Source organism: Balaenoptera ricei, chromosome 13 (assembly GCF_028023285.1).
Source record: "Balaenoptera ricei isolate mBalRic1 chromosome 13, mBalRic1.hap2, whole genome shotgun sequence".
Lineage (NCBI taxonomy): Eukaryota > Metazoa > Chordata > Mammalia > Artiodactyla > Balaenopteridae > Balaenoptera > Balaenoptera ricei.
The window spans coordinates 47,993,009-48,008,997 of NC_082651.1; the positions used below are offsets into that span (position 1 = coordinate 47,993,009).

At 43.9% G+C, this 15,989-nt stretch overlaps 1 protein-coding gene and 1 long non-coding RNA gene across 2 annotated transcripts in view; one reads left to right on the forward strand and one right to left on the reverse strand.

Annotated features, from left to right (window-relative positions):
* Nucleotides 1-2,749: 2,749 nt before the first annotated feature.
* LGALSL (galectin like) lies at nt 2,750-10,087 on the reverse strand. The gene is made up of 5 exons (XM_059943202.1): nt 9,620-10,087; nt 8,776-8,847; nt 8,547-8,635; nt 7,704-7,881; nt 2,750-5,856 (listed from the first exon to the last, which is right to left on the reverse strand). Exons 1-5 carry the CDS (start codon nt 9,653-9,655, stop codon nt 5,713-5,715), a joined length of 519 nt encoding a protein of 172 aa, XP_059799185.1. The 5' UTR covers nt 9,656-10,087; the 3' UTR covers nt 2,750-5,712.
* The window catches only part of LOC132377147 (uncharacterized), a 153,453-nt gene continuing 146,796 nt past the window's right edge, over nt 9,333-15,989 (forward strand). The window contains exon 1 of the long non-coding RNA XR_009506542.1: nt 9,333-9,500. This is a non-coding gene — a long non-coding RNA (uncharacterized LOC132377147). The remainder of the gene's footprint in view (nt 9,501-15,989) is intronic.

The window sequence follows — 15,989 nt, forward strand, 5'->3', positions numbered from 1 at the left end:
TTGCATCTGTCATTTTAGAATTAATGACGGAATACTGACAGAAAGGGAGGTGCTGGAGTTACTGGCAAATGTTTATTATTGTTCTTCCTCATGAAAGCTTGGAAGGTCCCCCAAACCCCACATCATCCCCAAGGCCTCTGGCTGGCTTGCCACTTCCCAGGGCCCATTATTTAGAACTGTCTGTGTTGTCGCCTCCTTACCTTCTGTGTTTGCTCACCTAGTCACCATCATCTTTCCCTGAGAGATGGAAGTGTATATCCAAGCAAGAGAAAGCGTCAACGGCTATTTCTTCCCCTTCTCTCTCTCTCGGTTGAATATTGCTTCGGCACCTTGTATATACCCATTTAAATTCATTATGAAATATATGCCTTGCAAGGCTGTTCTTTGCCTTTTGCAGGAGACTTTTTCTTTTTCAGGAAAAAATCATCGTGAAATTAATATGGTGATTAGGAAGCAAGTTAGGCATGCAGTACCTTGTACAAACTCAGCTGCATTTAGTGAAAGGAAGACTTGAAATTCATTTCCAAAATGCTGTGAAAAGCTCATTTGGGCCATAACCACTTGCCCTCTGCCCTCTTCACAAGTTATAAGCCACCTTGTGTATTTGCCTTATAGAACGTTTGGGACCCACCGTGGCGATTCTGCAAATGAATAACTAATTGAAATGCTTACCAAGAAGTAAGGCAGGCTTCCCCCAGAACCTTAATCTTCCTCAGAGAATCCACTGCTTACAATAGGTGTCAGGGTTCTACTGAGGTCCTAAACCAACCCCAGTAAGGAGGATTTTTTACAAAACTCGATTGAAAGGCACTTCCTTTTACTACAGTGTTTGTATTGAGGTAGGGGCGGGAGTGAGGAGAGGTCACATCAGGGGTAAAGACACTTAGTTGTAAAGTTATAATGAAAGTTGCATGATTGTTTTTTGGCAGAGCAGAATGCCCCAGTGTTGAAATGAAATTTCCACAGAAAGATATCCACAGATCAGAATCCCACAGCATGGCACAATTCAAGTTTGATTCAGCGAATGTTTTTGGAATTCCCAAAGGCAGAGCTGCTTAATTTGGGATCTGGGACCACCAACACCATACAGGGTGTCTCTTAAAAATACAAACTCCTGAGACCTTCTTCAGACCTACTGAAACATAATTTCCCTGGGTGAGATTGGACTTCTACTCCTGGGTGATTCTTAAGCACGCTAAAGTTTAAAAGCACCAGAGTCTGTTTTACTCACTGATGTATCCAAGTACCTAGAACGGCAACTGACAGAGCTCAATAAATACCTGCTGAATGAATGAAGGTCCTAAGTGTTTGTGGCACTCGGAGGCTCCAGTTATACATATCTTCCAGACTGTCTAATTCAAGATGCTGTCATAGGACAAGTATAATGTTATATCCCACAGGGGCAGGGGAAGCTCTCCTATCTCTGCCCAACAGTCTAAGCAAATTGTCCCCACTTTGACAGGCCTTTCCCTGCCTATACTTCACTGCAAAAGCTGTGACAAAGACTGGCCTCACAGATTTGCATCCTTAAAAAATAAAAATGGGGCTTCCCTGGGAGCGCAGTGGTTGAGAGTCTGCCTGCCAATGCAGGGGACACGGGTTCCAGCCCTGGTCTGGGAGGATCCCACGTGCCGCGGAGCAACTAGGCCCGTGAGCCAAAACTACTGAGCCTGCGCATCTGGAGCTTGTGCTCCACAACAGGAGAGGTTGCGATAGTGAGAGGCCCGCGCACCGCGATGAAGAGTGGCCCCTGCTCGCCGCAACTGGAGAAAGCCCACGCACAGAAACGAAGACCCAACACAGCCATAAATAAATAAATAAATAAAATTTAAAAATAAATAAATAAATAAAAATGAGAAAAAAATAAAGGAAAGGATTAATAAAACCAACTAAGGTATAAGTAGGTACCCTAAATCCAGCATATTGAGTAAATTATCTCTGCTAAACCACCCATAACTGAAGCTAGGCAAAATTCTATAAGCCAGTTTTATTTGTAGTCAAAATAGCTAAGGGATCAAGTTTCCTTCCTAATCATTCAAACCACAGGAAAGAGAAGGCAAGAGAAATGCAATCTTGCTTTTGTATATACACTGTTCTAATAAGACTATATTAATGATTTATTAAGAACCGACTGCATCCTTAACAGGTGAATGAATAAAGAAACTGGTACATCCACCCAATGGAATACTACTCAGCAATAAAAAGGAAAAACTTGATACACACAATATGAATCTCAAATGCATTATGCAAGAAGCCAATCTCCAAGGATTATATACGGTATAATTCTCTTTAAATGACATTCAGGAAAAGGCACAACTACAGGCAGGTGGAATGGGTCAGTGGTTGCCTGATTAGGGCTAGGAGTGGGGGGCAAGTTTAACTACAAAGGGGTAGCACAAGGGAATTTTTGGGGGGTGATGGAAGGATTCTACATCCTGATCGAGGTGATTGTTATGTGAATCTATGCATGTGTTAAAACTCGTAAAACTGCACACCAAGAAAAATGTGTATTTACTGTATGCAAATTATATTTTAAAAGAACCCATTGCACACACAACATGAACTCATTAGGTCTCTGAGGGCCCTCAGACACTTTCCTTCCCTTGATCAGTTTATTAATGTTGGCAACACACAAACAAGTGGTCTTGGAGTGTGTGCGTGAAAGTGAGGGAGGATTGCTCTACCACACGGTCCATGCTAAGTACATTACACCCCGTGCCAAATTTAGCACCTTATAAACTGGAAACCATTTTGTAGAAAATTCCTTTATTATAGTGCAAATAACTTCCAGCAGTGACATAATAATGTTAAGAACACATTTAGCAACATTTTACACCACGCAGTAAATAAGAAAGTGTTTCTTTGAAAATATGTTATCATAGGAACATTATTTCTACATTAATAATGTAGCTGGGAAATGCCAAGCCTGTTTCTCTCAAGGCAACAGGGCTCCCTCCCTCTTTTTGGATATTTGCTTTTTAATACAAATGAAAGGATTTGCCATTTTAACAAATCACCAACAATTCTAAGAGTCATCTCTTAGGAGGTTTTGAACTGAGGTTGGCAAGATATGAAATGGGGTCTCAAATTAAAAAAAAAAAATTTAAGACAATTCTGAGATAGCCCAGAAAGTAGAAGTCACTTCTATTAACTTTTAAGTAGATATATACATTCACTCCAATTTTGATGCAGAAATGAACAGATTGTCTAAAGCCTGCCTATTATTCCCCCAGAGCCTGATTGTTACTTATGTTCCTTGGTTTTGGTCATATTGCAAAATTAGGGCTCTGGTCAGAAATAACACCTTACATACCCAAATACTTTCCTGTGAAGCTTAAAATTGCACTTTCCATCCTGAATTCCCACCTTAGACCTCACATGTTGATGAGAGGATGTGAACATTGTTTCCAGTTTACAGCTAATGATTAGTACAGCTGGATTAGCCCCTTGCTAATTTAACTATACCTGAATCAAATCATCACATCATTTAGATTAATTCCAGTAGGCTTAACCAAGAGGTTCCCACTGACCCCATACAGAAACGAAGGGTTAACAGTGAATCTTTACACTAGGCTGCCTAAGGGCTTGGCTGCTAACCAGTTAGCTGATAGGTAGAGAGAACAGTGTCAGTTCCAAACAGTTAACACTCCCAACTCCTCTAGTTTCTGCTGAATTATGCAGTGGGTGGGAATGGATGGCCACTCAAAGGAAACCTCCTGTGGGGGTCTTCCACCATAAGGAGAATCAAAACCCCTACCAATGTATTTCAGGGTGCCCTCTAAGTCTCTCTACAAACACACGTCAAAACCTAGTGGCTCTACAAGTTAATCACAGGCTCAAAAATAGCCGGAGCCACAGAACAGCCCTCCTGGCTGAATATGGCTGCTTAACTCAGCTGGTACATAAAGCTTTTCAATGCTCAGCCAGCCTTGTTGGATAAAGCATCTTCTTATATAACACAATGGAACTGTGCTAAACAGTTTAAAAGTTGAGAAGAATCCAAATATATCACCTATAAAAAATTCATGATTTTAGTTTGCTTTTTCTTAGACTTTGGTACTGAAACACTGTCTACATTCTCGACACATGAATATGACATGGCCACTTCAGTGCCTCTGCATGTTGTGTAAAAAAACTCAAAAGCAAAGCAGGAGAAGGACTTGTCATAACAAGACGCGGTATGCTCTACAGACAAAACCTAAATTATATATAAATACACACCCCACCCCAGCACCCCCTCTTCTCCCCACCAGCTGACCAAAGCAATGCCAAGGGTCCTTCTCTCCAGGGCCAGTGCAGTTTGTGAAATCCAGCACCCAGGACTCCAACCATCCCTTGCTGTGTGGTGACATCTGTATCACTGCAGGCTTCTCCTGGAGACTCCCTGCTGTCTAACCAGTTCCACAAGTACAGGGAAACACCTAAAGCTTAATTGGAAGTATTCACACTATTGGCTGGACTCAAAGACCTAGAGTCCTGGGAGTTAATTTTTCAGATAAACTAACTGGATCATTTCCTAATTTGGATCCTGCCTTATCCTAATATCTCAGCAGAGCCAACACAGTAGGAAGCATCCTCTACTCTGAAGCTCCAAAGGCATTGCTTAGGGATATCAGTGAGGGTCACATAATAAAAGTGATACAATGAGCTAACAGCTTAAGTTGATATAAATTATTTCCGGGTAAGTTATTTGGGGCCATTTGCTTCTGCTTTCCATTGCATTCCAGAATCATTTTCATACTACACTTTTAAAAGTTTATATAATAGTCATTTAAAAATTGTCTATGCAATCACCTCTTACGTGTTTTCAATTAGCTTAATAACAACTTAATGAGCTATTCTGTAGGTCTAGGGAAAAGTAGTTAGTCTTAAGGAAGCCAATACTGTGCTAATTCACAGTAAGGAGAAAAAGCAATGTAAATAATCATCAATAACTTGAAAAGCAGTCTTACGAAACGTTGCAAAGTTTTCCCAAAAGCACTTAACAGCAATTTATATCAAGATATCCTAAGTTTAGGGGTATGGAGGATAAGACTCAACTCTTTAAGGTAGAAATTCACCTTTATCATGATTGTAATAGGTAATTTTCCCCCTCAGACCTAAGATAATTGTACATTCAAAAGTTCACAACTTGCTGTTCTTGAGACATTAATCATTCTCTAATACATACACTGAGTAGAAATAAATAACTACAAGAAAGCTTTAAAAATCTGAATTAACATTATGCTGTGCAACAAAACAAAACAAAACAAACCTTGAACAACCTACATTCTATGTTAAATACCCTGACTAAAATGTCGGTTGTGCTACACAATTCCACTTCAGTGCAGAAATGAGTTGACTTCTGTGTACCGTCTTTGTTGTTGTTGTTTTAAGTCTTTAGCACTTTTGTTCTAAACATCACCTTGCTTTGAAAAGATGAATAACTTACTACCAGTCCAGTTCAGTTTAGTCTGAATAAAATCCAGCATAACTGTATTACTTTGTTCTGGAAATAATGGCTCGGTGTCTTTGTTCCGACAGCTTCCTAAGGGCAAACCACCGTTGAAGTCATTTTGGGTTTAAACTGCACAGAAAGAAGACGGTGAAGTTTCCCTTTTCGTTTTTGTTTTTTTTTAAGTCTTCAGATCTTGCTAGGACACTTCTTCCAGACCAACAGTCATATAGTTGTGGCACCTGATGCTATCTGAAACAGACGTGGTTTAAACAACATCAGCCAAGCTTAGTGATCTGGAGGTCCCCGTTTATCCTTATGGTGTCGATTGCAGATAACGTTTGAATGCGGTGGTAAAAATCAAAAAGTTGGTGTCCATCCACAAACACTCTGAAACGTGGGTGCTCACAAAGGATTTCCACCTGCAAGAAACAAAATAATAACCTCAGTTCATAATTTCAATGAACCCTGCTGGGGAAAACGAACAAACAGTACTTCATTTTGGAGAAAGGCAACATCCTCAGTGGTTCTCAAACACGGGAGTGCACTGGGATCATACAGAAGGCGTGTTAGAACACAGATTGCTGGACTCCACCCACCAAAATTTCCATTTAGTAGGGCTAGTGTAAGGTCTAAGAATGTGCTTTTCCATCAAGTTCCAAGATGATGCTGGTGTTGCTAGAATAAGGAACACACTTTGTGAAGCATTGCTCTACACTATTCAATGTCCTTTAAAGATTTAAAATTGCTTTACTATTTCTCCCTTCTCCTTGCATGCCAGAAAGTGATGTAAAGTGGCAGAGATTTATTTATATGGCACTTAATGCCTCCATCCTCATCCCCTGAACAATTCTATGCCACCTTCAGAGAAGCCCCTCACAAAGCAGAACTGGTACCCATTAGTAGCATGTGATAATAGTCTAGACACCCCTAAACACTAAGCAGAGAGAAGGTTACGCAGTAATTACCATTCGACCAAGGATGTTTAATTAACAAGGCTTTGTTAAGCCAAACAGAAATACTGATTCCATATGGTAAAAGCTTTTTCTTCCTCTTTTTTTTTAACTTAAGTAATTCACCATAGAGTTTAATCACTGGTTCTGTGCTATGTATATATTAAAAGCATTTGTATTCATCATGCAAGGAGAGACTCCGTATGTGATATTAGTCACATTTAATTCGTATTATTACTAAAATTGTATCACCAAGAAGGGGTGATTTCATTTCAGTTTTGTTGTTGGGGAGCACTATTCCTCCTGGCAGAAGCTTTGGTTACTCACACTCATGAGCTCTGCATTAAGATTCACCAGTAAGAAACTGTCACAGTTCAGGGGAGCCTCAGGGTCATTACCATTCTAGAGAAGGGTAGGGGTGTCTTCCCCAGGCTACAATTAGAAGGGCAATTAGTCTCTATTCTATCATTGATGTGACAGTCATGGATTCTTGTTTTCCCCCCAGACTGTAAGATGGGAAGAAAAATTATGACTTATTCATAGGCCCTTGTAAATTTTTAGATGAGGAGCAACAGGTTAAGGGTAGTTCTGCTTTGTTAGATGTTTATGCAACAGGGAGCTTTTAACTGGGTTGTCATTATTGTGATGTACGTTAACAAGGTATAACATAGACACTTCATCACCAGGTCTGACATGTCAGTAAATTCTTTCCTAACACATTACTGACTTGCATCTCTTACTTGGCATTGTCCTTCATAGAGGAAGGTGCTGCTAATGCTGCTTGATTGAAATGGAAGTTTGGGCTGTGCTTCCTGCCTGACAGATAGTGGGGAGCAAATCTATACTCATCCAGGCCCGAGGGAAGGAATCTGTCAGCCACAGAGACTGTGACAGTGAAACAGACTGAGGCTACTTAACCCAGAGAGGGAAACAAGGACATGACTAGTCCTCACTAGCAAAGGGAACAAGAGAAAATAAAATGATAATCACTAGATTCTTAAAAAAAGACATAACTGATATGGTTTGGTGCTACTTAAAGGCTGAGAAAAAAATGAGGAAAATTCTAGATACTTATTATTTATTAATCAAACAGATATTTTGGGACAGATGTCTATTATATGCCTAGTACTATGTTAAATACTACATAGAAAAGTATTTATTTTTAACAATCTAGACACGTAAATATGGGTTTATTTACACGTATTGGCTGAATAGAATTGCAAAAATCCTGGCTGCTTAAAGTGTTCTTGGCACGTACTAGATGAGAACATCACCATCCTGCCAGTGGTTGGAGCGGAAGCACTCGAGGCACTCACCCTGAATGGTTGGTCTGGGATGAATGGGAAGTAAGGGATCGTTGACTGTTCTTCACCCCTTTCCCCAGATATACAAGAATTTCTGAGTAGCTGCCGGTCTGTGAACACAGCTTTGAGTTCAATTGCCACATCGGCAGGAGGATCCTCCGAATCACCACAGGTCAAGCTGATGGCAAAGCTGAAAAGAAAATCATCTCATTTATTCATGGTTGAGCAAAACAACATTAACAATGACCCAGGCTCCCATTTCCTTCTTCTTCTTTGGATTTGTCAGCTTTTAATGGGCCACTACTCTTCATATAGGGGCGGGCGTTGGGGGGTTTAGACTACGGAGAAATAGGATTACAAAAACTGGTTTGTTACCCAGAGGAGGCCCTGGTGAAAACTTCAGTGGAGATGAAAATAACTAACTGCAGACATTTCATATACCCCAAACTGCCCATACATCTGTGTCTTAATCCATTTCAGAAGACTCAAAAACAGCCCCATTAATTGACCAGGGGAAACAATATCTTGTAAAGTTTGGTTCTCATTTATATTGATAGTTCTTACTCCAAACACCATGTTTGGGGAAAAAAAAAAAAAAATCCTTTAGCCTCCCTAAGGGTCAAATAGAAAATGATGTGGGTCTATATTTATAATCTCTGATATAAATAGCTGTCTAGAGAAATGATGGCTGGGATTCATACACATTCTTTTCATGGGAACATAGTACTTTCTTGGCACTTCAAACTAGCAACACTGGCCACAGGGGTGGGAAGAGGAGGGGCAGTAAACCACAACAGGAGTGGGCAGGACCTTGTAACTGCCTGATAGGTCTAGGTGACAAGAACTCTGCCTTACCTCTCAGGGTTGAGGTCTACGATGCCCATCACTAATACCTTCTTGCCTGGTCTCATGCCACCTTTAATGTGCCCACAAAATGGCACGATCTGCAAAGGATGAGAGGAGAAACAGAAAGTTTACAGCCTGTTAAGGAAGAGCCAAGGCCTCAGATCCTTAGGACCTGACCTAAGGAAAGAAGAAAGAAGAGGGTACAGGCAGACACAGAGCACAGAACAAAATCATTTACCAGTCGTGGGAAGTACACGTCGGCTTGAACTGGAGAGCCCAAGGAGTTGTTTAAATGCCCATCATCTAGTTTCTAAAAATAGAAGCACACAGATTGGCTTTCCAAAAGCTTTTGGAGGGGGGTGTTAGAGGGAGCGGGGAAGAACCTACACAGATCTGGAGGCATCCAGCAGCCCTTCATAGAACACAGGCAGCCTCTGCAAAGGCTCCCACCTCACAGCCCACTGAATAACCGCATAAACCCCCGAACAAAACCCGTCCTTTCCATCAGGTCGCTAAGCCTCTGATGATCCTCAGACCCTTCAGATCTAGATCAAAATGAAGGTCGAGGCCCACTGGGGAGCCAGAGCCCCGCGCCGGAGGAGGGAAGGCCCCTCTCCAACCGCAAACGCCCATGGAACCGCTGTCGCCCAGGCCTGTCCTCGGGGACATGGCTGGAGTGCAGCGGCCGCGCTCAACTTCTCTCGCGAGCCCCTGGCGCGGACCCATTTCCAAGGGGGAAATCCCCGGAACGCCGCGGGGCGCGCGCGCCGGACACACACACGCGCGCACACTCACACGTGCAACATGCACACACCTGGCCGGAGGCTGCACGGCGCGGAGGGGGCTGTCGGTCACCCCCACCCCGCGGGTCGCCCCCAACACCTCCCCTCCGCCAGCGGCCCTCCAGCTGGGGCACCCCTCCGGACCCCACGTCCGCCGCGCACAGCCGGCTCCCGCTACCAGGTACTGGGGCGCCTTCTCACGCGTGAGGCGCGGGGCTGGGCCTCTGCCGGGCCGGAGCCGGCGAAGGGGCCGTGCGGGCTGCGGGAAGGGGGCGCCTCGCGTGCGCCCGCCGCACTCACCACCACTGCATCGCTGTCGGCCACCGACCCCGCCATCTTCTCGCGCAGCGCGGCGGGGGACGTGGGACACGGCGCGCGGGCTGAGATTCAGAGGCGGTCCTGCGCCGGGTGGGGGCGCGGGTCCGAGACTGGCTCGAGCGCGCACACACACACGGGCGCGCGGGCGTGCACTCCCGGGGGCCCGGCGTCGACCCGGCTGGCGGGGCCGGGGGGAGGGGGAGGAGAAGGCGGGGGCCGGGAAGACGGCGCGGGCCCAGAGGTCGGAGGTGGCCGCCGCAGCCCGGACCGCGCTGCCGAGTCGAGGCTGCTTTCCTCCTCGGGGTGCTGCTGCCCGAGGAAAAAGGAGTCGAGGGCAGCGCCGTGCTGGCCCTGGGCTGCATTTAAAGGCCGCTGGAGCCCGGCTGGGGAACCGGGAACAGGGCGGGGAGCCGGCTGGGCTGCCGCGGCTTGCTCAGCTTGCCCTGCCCCTCAGCCATTGGACGGTGGCAGGAGGCTGGGGCGGGAGGGACTGGCCTACCAGGGTCGGGGTGTGCGGGAGGGCGGGCGCCCGGTCGGCACTCTTCGCCGGCAGGGTGGGTGGGGCTGGGGCCTGCCAGGTGACAGGTGCCTGTGACATCACCGTCCCTCTCCTCCAGCCACCCCCCCCCCCCCCCCCCGCCTTCCTTCTCAGGTCGTGTCTTGAGGCAGGTGGGACAGTGGAGGGCGAGGTCAAGGGAGGATTGGAGGTGGAGGTGGTATTCCAGAGCTCGAGATTTCTTTCAGAGAATGCCAACAAAGAGCGAGGAAAGATTCATTCGGCTTTCTAGGGCAGAAAGATAATGAAAGGCCTCTAGGCTTGCATAAATAAATATTTGACTTAAAAGCAAGAGGCAGAGAGGACTCACAGTAGGGACTTTTATATTCCAGGAGATGTACAGAACAGACCTCCCTCCCCTGTGGAAAAATGGGCAAGTCTGGGGGTCCCTGGAGGCTCTCTCAGGCAGGGGTCTGGTTAAGTCTTACCAAATTGAACTGGGCGCAGTGACTGCTCTCAGAAAGTCTTCATTGGGCCGTTTTTTACAAGTCACCTGTCCAGTCTAGGCTAGTGAATTTCACACTGAAAATCTCCTGATATCCTTTGTGGAGTAATTCCTAGGGGGTCCACCTCTCTTTATTCCAAGGCACAAATTCCTTTATGGCGTTTCCACAGTAGGACAATTATGTAACTTCTCAGGTAAAGCTGTATCAACCTGGCCTCTATTAGGTGACATCTTGGCTTAAACATTCCATTGTGTGAATCACCCTGGTGTGTATACTAATAAGCAGGGAGCATGTGTGACCTGCTGCAATCCCAGAGGGGCCCTCAGAGGCTCCCTTCCTGCCACTGTTGCTGGCTGTGTGGCCTGGAACATCACTGAGGCTTTTGTGTCTTAGTTTTCCCTTTATGAACCAGAGCTAATCATGGTAATCTCAGTTGAGTAGGGAGAATTACCTGCACACGCCTGTAAACCAAAGTCATATCCTTTGTGTGCTCTGAACTTGAGGCTGAAGTGCAGCACAACTGTGGCTCACACTTTTGCTCTTGTTTACCAGTCTTAGCTCAAAATCATACCTTATTGATTATTTTAAAATGTTAGGCAGTCATAGGAAACAACTGACATTTTGAAAGCACACTTTGATATATCTCAATTTCTGAGAGTTTGGTATAGGGGACACTCATTGAAGTATTTTTTTTTTGTCATTAGCTAAGCTAAGAGTGACAGAATACATCATGGTGGTTAAAGAACGTGTGCCCTAGGTTCAAATCCTGGCTCCACAATTGACTAGCTGGGTGATCTTGGACGTGTTACTAAACTTCTCTGTGCCTCAGTTTCTTCATCTGTGAACCAGAGATGACAGCAGTGATGACAGTAGTGCCTATCTTGTGTTATTGGGAAGATTAGGTAAATTGGTTCCTGTACCTTCCTTAGCATAGTAGCTGGCACTTAGTAAGCGCTACTCTTCATATCTACAAACATCTTGAGGGCCTGCCATGTACCAGGCACTGGGGAATCCAGTGGGGACTTTTTTTTGTGCTTCTACTTTATTATTATTTAAAAATTGTTTTTTAAATTGAAATATAGTTGATGTACAATGTTGTGTTAGAGTCAGGTGTATGGCAAAGTGAGTCAGCTGTTCTCTTTCAGATTCTTTTCCATTTTAGGTTATTACAAGTTATTGAATATAGTTCCCTGTGCTATACAGTAGGACCTAGTTGTTTATCTATTTTAGATATAGTAGTGTGTATCTGTTACTCCCAAATTCCTAATTTATTCCTCCCTACCCCTTTCCCCTTTGGTATCCATAAATTTGTTTTCTATGTCTGTGAGTCTGTTTCTGTTTTATAAATAAGTTCATTTGTATCTTTTTCTTAGATTCCACATATAAGTGATACCATATGATATTTGTCTTTGTCTGACTTACTTCACTTAGTATGATAATCTCTAGGTCCATCCATGTTACTGCAAATGGCATTATTTCATTCTTTTTTTTATGGCTGAGTAATACTCCATTGTATATACATAACACATCTTCTTGATTCATTTATCTGTTGATGGACATTTAGGTTGCTTCCATGTCTTGGCTATTGTAAATAGTGCTGCTATGAACATTGGGGTGCATATATCTTTTCAAGTTAGAGTTTTTATCTTTTCCAGATATATGCCCAGGAGTGGGATTGCTGGATCATATCGTAACTCTATTTTTAGTTCTTTAAGGAACCTCAGTGGGGATTTTTTTGTTGACCTTACATTCTAATGGCGAAAGGCAGTTAATAAGCAAATATATAATATGTCAGGTGGTAAAAGTATTAGAAAAAAATAGTAAAGCAAGTAAGGTGAAAGAGAGAGGTAGGAGGTGGGGCGATGCTGTTTACAGTGTTATCGGGGAAGCCACCTATGGTAGAGTGAGTTTGAGGACCCCTAAAGGGAGGGGGGAGGGGGAGGCATTTGGAAGTCTGGAAGAAGAGGTTGCTGGCAGAGGGAACTGCAAGGGCAAAGTCCCCAGGGTGGAGTAAGGGAAGAAAGTGTTGGGTGCAGCTGGGGTGCAGTGATGGAAGAGGTAAGTAATTAGAAATGGAATAAGCCATGCAGACCGTGCGAAGATTGGCTTTTCCTTGGGAGAGGTGGGAAGATATTGGAAGTTTCTGAGCAAAGGAGTGACATAGCTTGCCTTCTGTTGTGGATGTATCCCTCTGGCTGCTGTGTGGAGTGGTCTCTGTGAGGAGGGCAGTGTGTAGGAGGCAGGTAGAAGCAGGACTTAGGAAGCTCCTGCAGCAATCCAAGCAAGATATAATGGTGGCTTAGACAACAGTGGGAATGATGAAGATAAGAGAAGCTGTGCGCCCTTGAAAAGTCCTAGCCGTTGTCATTACATAGCTCTGAGAGTTCAAATTGACTTCTAAGCCTCAGTTTCCTCACCGCAAAATTAAGAGGTTGGGCTCATTCATCATTCCTTCTTAGCTCTTAGAAAGTTCTTCTGGTTCCTGAAAAGCTGTGTAAATGCCATCTAAATTTAAATGGTTTGAGGGTAGGTGCTGCTGAATGAAAATAATCTTGGGTTGAATCTTTCAATAAGTGGTTCTGTAGGGTGAAGAATAACCCTTTGATTTACATTGTCAGTGGAGTAGAAGATACTTGGATTGCTTGAGATGTTCTTTACATTCCTAAAATTCTTACATTTTAGGAATATAAAGAACGGGAAGGTACTGAACCTGCCCAGAACATTTTAAACTGGAAAATTGCCTTTTATTCCAAAAATGCTTTGTTCCTTCTCAGTCATTCTATAGAATAGTTCATTTTCAATATGGAGAGCAGGGAGAAAGCCTAAATGAATTTTTTGTTATAATTAAAGCTGAGCAAAGTCAAACTACCCCTGACAGGGAAATTCATTAGCAAATAAATGAATTATAGAGCTTGAATTTTTAAAAAAGTTGTAGAGAGAAGGACAGGCAAACTTTGCTCTGGGCTTTGATTATGGGCATTTTTGTCTAAAAAACATTAACCAAGATTGTGACCCTTTTATGAAATGCAACAGTGAACTGTATTACTGCTAGAAACTACTAAAAAGGCTAAAGAAAGTCAGCATCGAAAAAGAAATATACACATGTCTTTGAAGATAGACTTTGCTAAATGATCTTCCCAGATGAAAATAGTAGATCACATCCTTCTCTCCTTCCCATTTAATATGTTTTATTCAAATGTAGGCATGCAGAATTTCTAATACTGGGGGGAGAATATGGCATTGACGTCAATTCGGCAGCCATGTTATGAGCATTGCTAGGTGCTGTGATACCCTGGACCAAGAAGAGATATTTGAAAATGCATGGGTCTTGTCCTGAAGAAGCTCACAACTCACTCTGGGGACCAATGTAGAATGCAGTGGGTAAGATAATAAAGGCCTCAGATCTACAACCTGAGCACTGAGCGGGGAGAGTCACTCCCATTGGGAGGATTAAGGCAGCTGTCTGGAGGAGCTGGCATATCTCTGACCACAAGCATGGCAGCCCCTTCCACCGTCCCACCAAAGCAAGTCTGCAAAGACTGCACCTCAGCTCTATTCATGGCCCGAATTCTAAACGCACTCCTTTGCCTGGTCTGGTCACCAGCTGAACCCCTGTTCCCAGAGGCTGGTTTTGTCTCCTGCCCTGGTGCGGGTAGATATGTGCCCTCTTCCTTTACACTGTGACTGTGGGCCCCGATCCCCTAGGCCTGCCTTTGACTTTCAGACCACTTGTTTTCTGCGTATATATACACATTGGCAGCAGCAGGGTTTCTCATCCTCAGCGCTATTGATATTTTAGGCTGAGAAATTCTTTGCGGTAGGGAGCTGTCCTGTGCGTTGTAGGATGTTGAGCACTAGATGCCAGTAGCCGCCCCCCGGAAGTGGTGACAACCAAAAATTCCTCAGACATTGACAAGTGTCAAATGTCCCTGAGTGGGGTGGGGAAAACATGCCCCCAGTGGAGAACCAGTTATCTAAAAGGTGCTTTAAGATTCCTGTTACTCATATATATGATATGAAATCCATCCAATCTAATCTGGAGTAGAAACTTGCACATCAGAAACATTTGCCTTTTTATTTGGCAAGTCATTGCTTCCTGATATTACGGGAGCACTTTACAAATGGTTCCACAGAGAACCCCTACAATGAAGGAGGACCTGTGAGGACCCCTGTGGATGTAGCTGGCAGCTCAAAATGTCTGTAATATTGAGAAATTTGTGTGACTTTTGCACTCTGTTCAACAATATCGCCATGTTTATTTTTGATATAAACATAATGTGCTCCCCACACCCATAAATACAGCAAAATTGAAGCATCTAAATGTTTACCCTGTTCATCTTGTGGCTTGATTCCCTCCCTGCCCCAGACCCCAAAGGGTGGCTGCAGCCCACTTTGAGGAAAAAGATAATGCACCATTTTACAGGCTGGTCAGGCTTTCAACTCTCCATAATTGTTTTAGTCAGGCCAGTCTCTGCTCAGGATAAATATTCACGTAGGCAGAAAATATACAAACTCAGCATTCTTTGGTTACCTTGTTAGGTAGGAGGGCAAACAGTTATCAAGCTATTTTTCTGTATTTCAATACGTGATTAAAGTTCTTAATTATTCTAGGAACTATGGTCATGGTTATCAAATAATTATTTTAGACACACACAAAAATTTGTGTTGTACCAGTGTAATTAGGGGACAACCATAAAACTTGGCAGTCAATGCCAGCAGCTAACATTTCATTATTTTCAGTTTATTTATGAGGAAGCTAGAACCAGACTCCTGCTTGCGTTTTAATTACTTAGCGCAGGAAGGATTGATTTCAGAAAACTTCCAGACTGAAAAGGGTAATAATGAGCCCATTTCCCAGGAGGAGTTCAGGGCTTCAAAGGTATGCACTGCTTCCTACCCTGGGGATGTCACTGTGGGCCCTTTATCACGTCTGAGATGTCGCAGGAGTGCACCCCGAGCTGGCTCACTCCTGTGGAAGGTAGCAAGAGTCCTCGCCCAGAAAGAAGCACAAAAGAATGCTGCTTCCAGTCTTTGGAACTGGCAGCATGAATGAAAGATATTTTAAGATACAGGGCTTTGTGCTGGGACTGATAGCCAAGGATGTGCTTCTGTGCTTCCTCTCCAGCCTTACCTTTCAGCAATTGCAAGAGGCAGATCTGTGCTCAGCCAGCCCTGTACCAGTAAGGAATGGGACAGGCCTACGTGGCGGAGCCCCGGGCCTCATTTCACTCTTCTCATTATGCTTGACGTTTCTGTTTTCATCTGCTGGTTTATAGTCCTCCTTTTTATTGCCTCTGTGATTTTACTTTCTTGGTGTCAAGTGGCATAAAGGATTTCTTAGCTTGGTAGT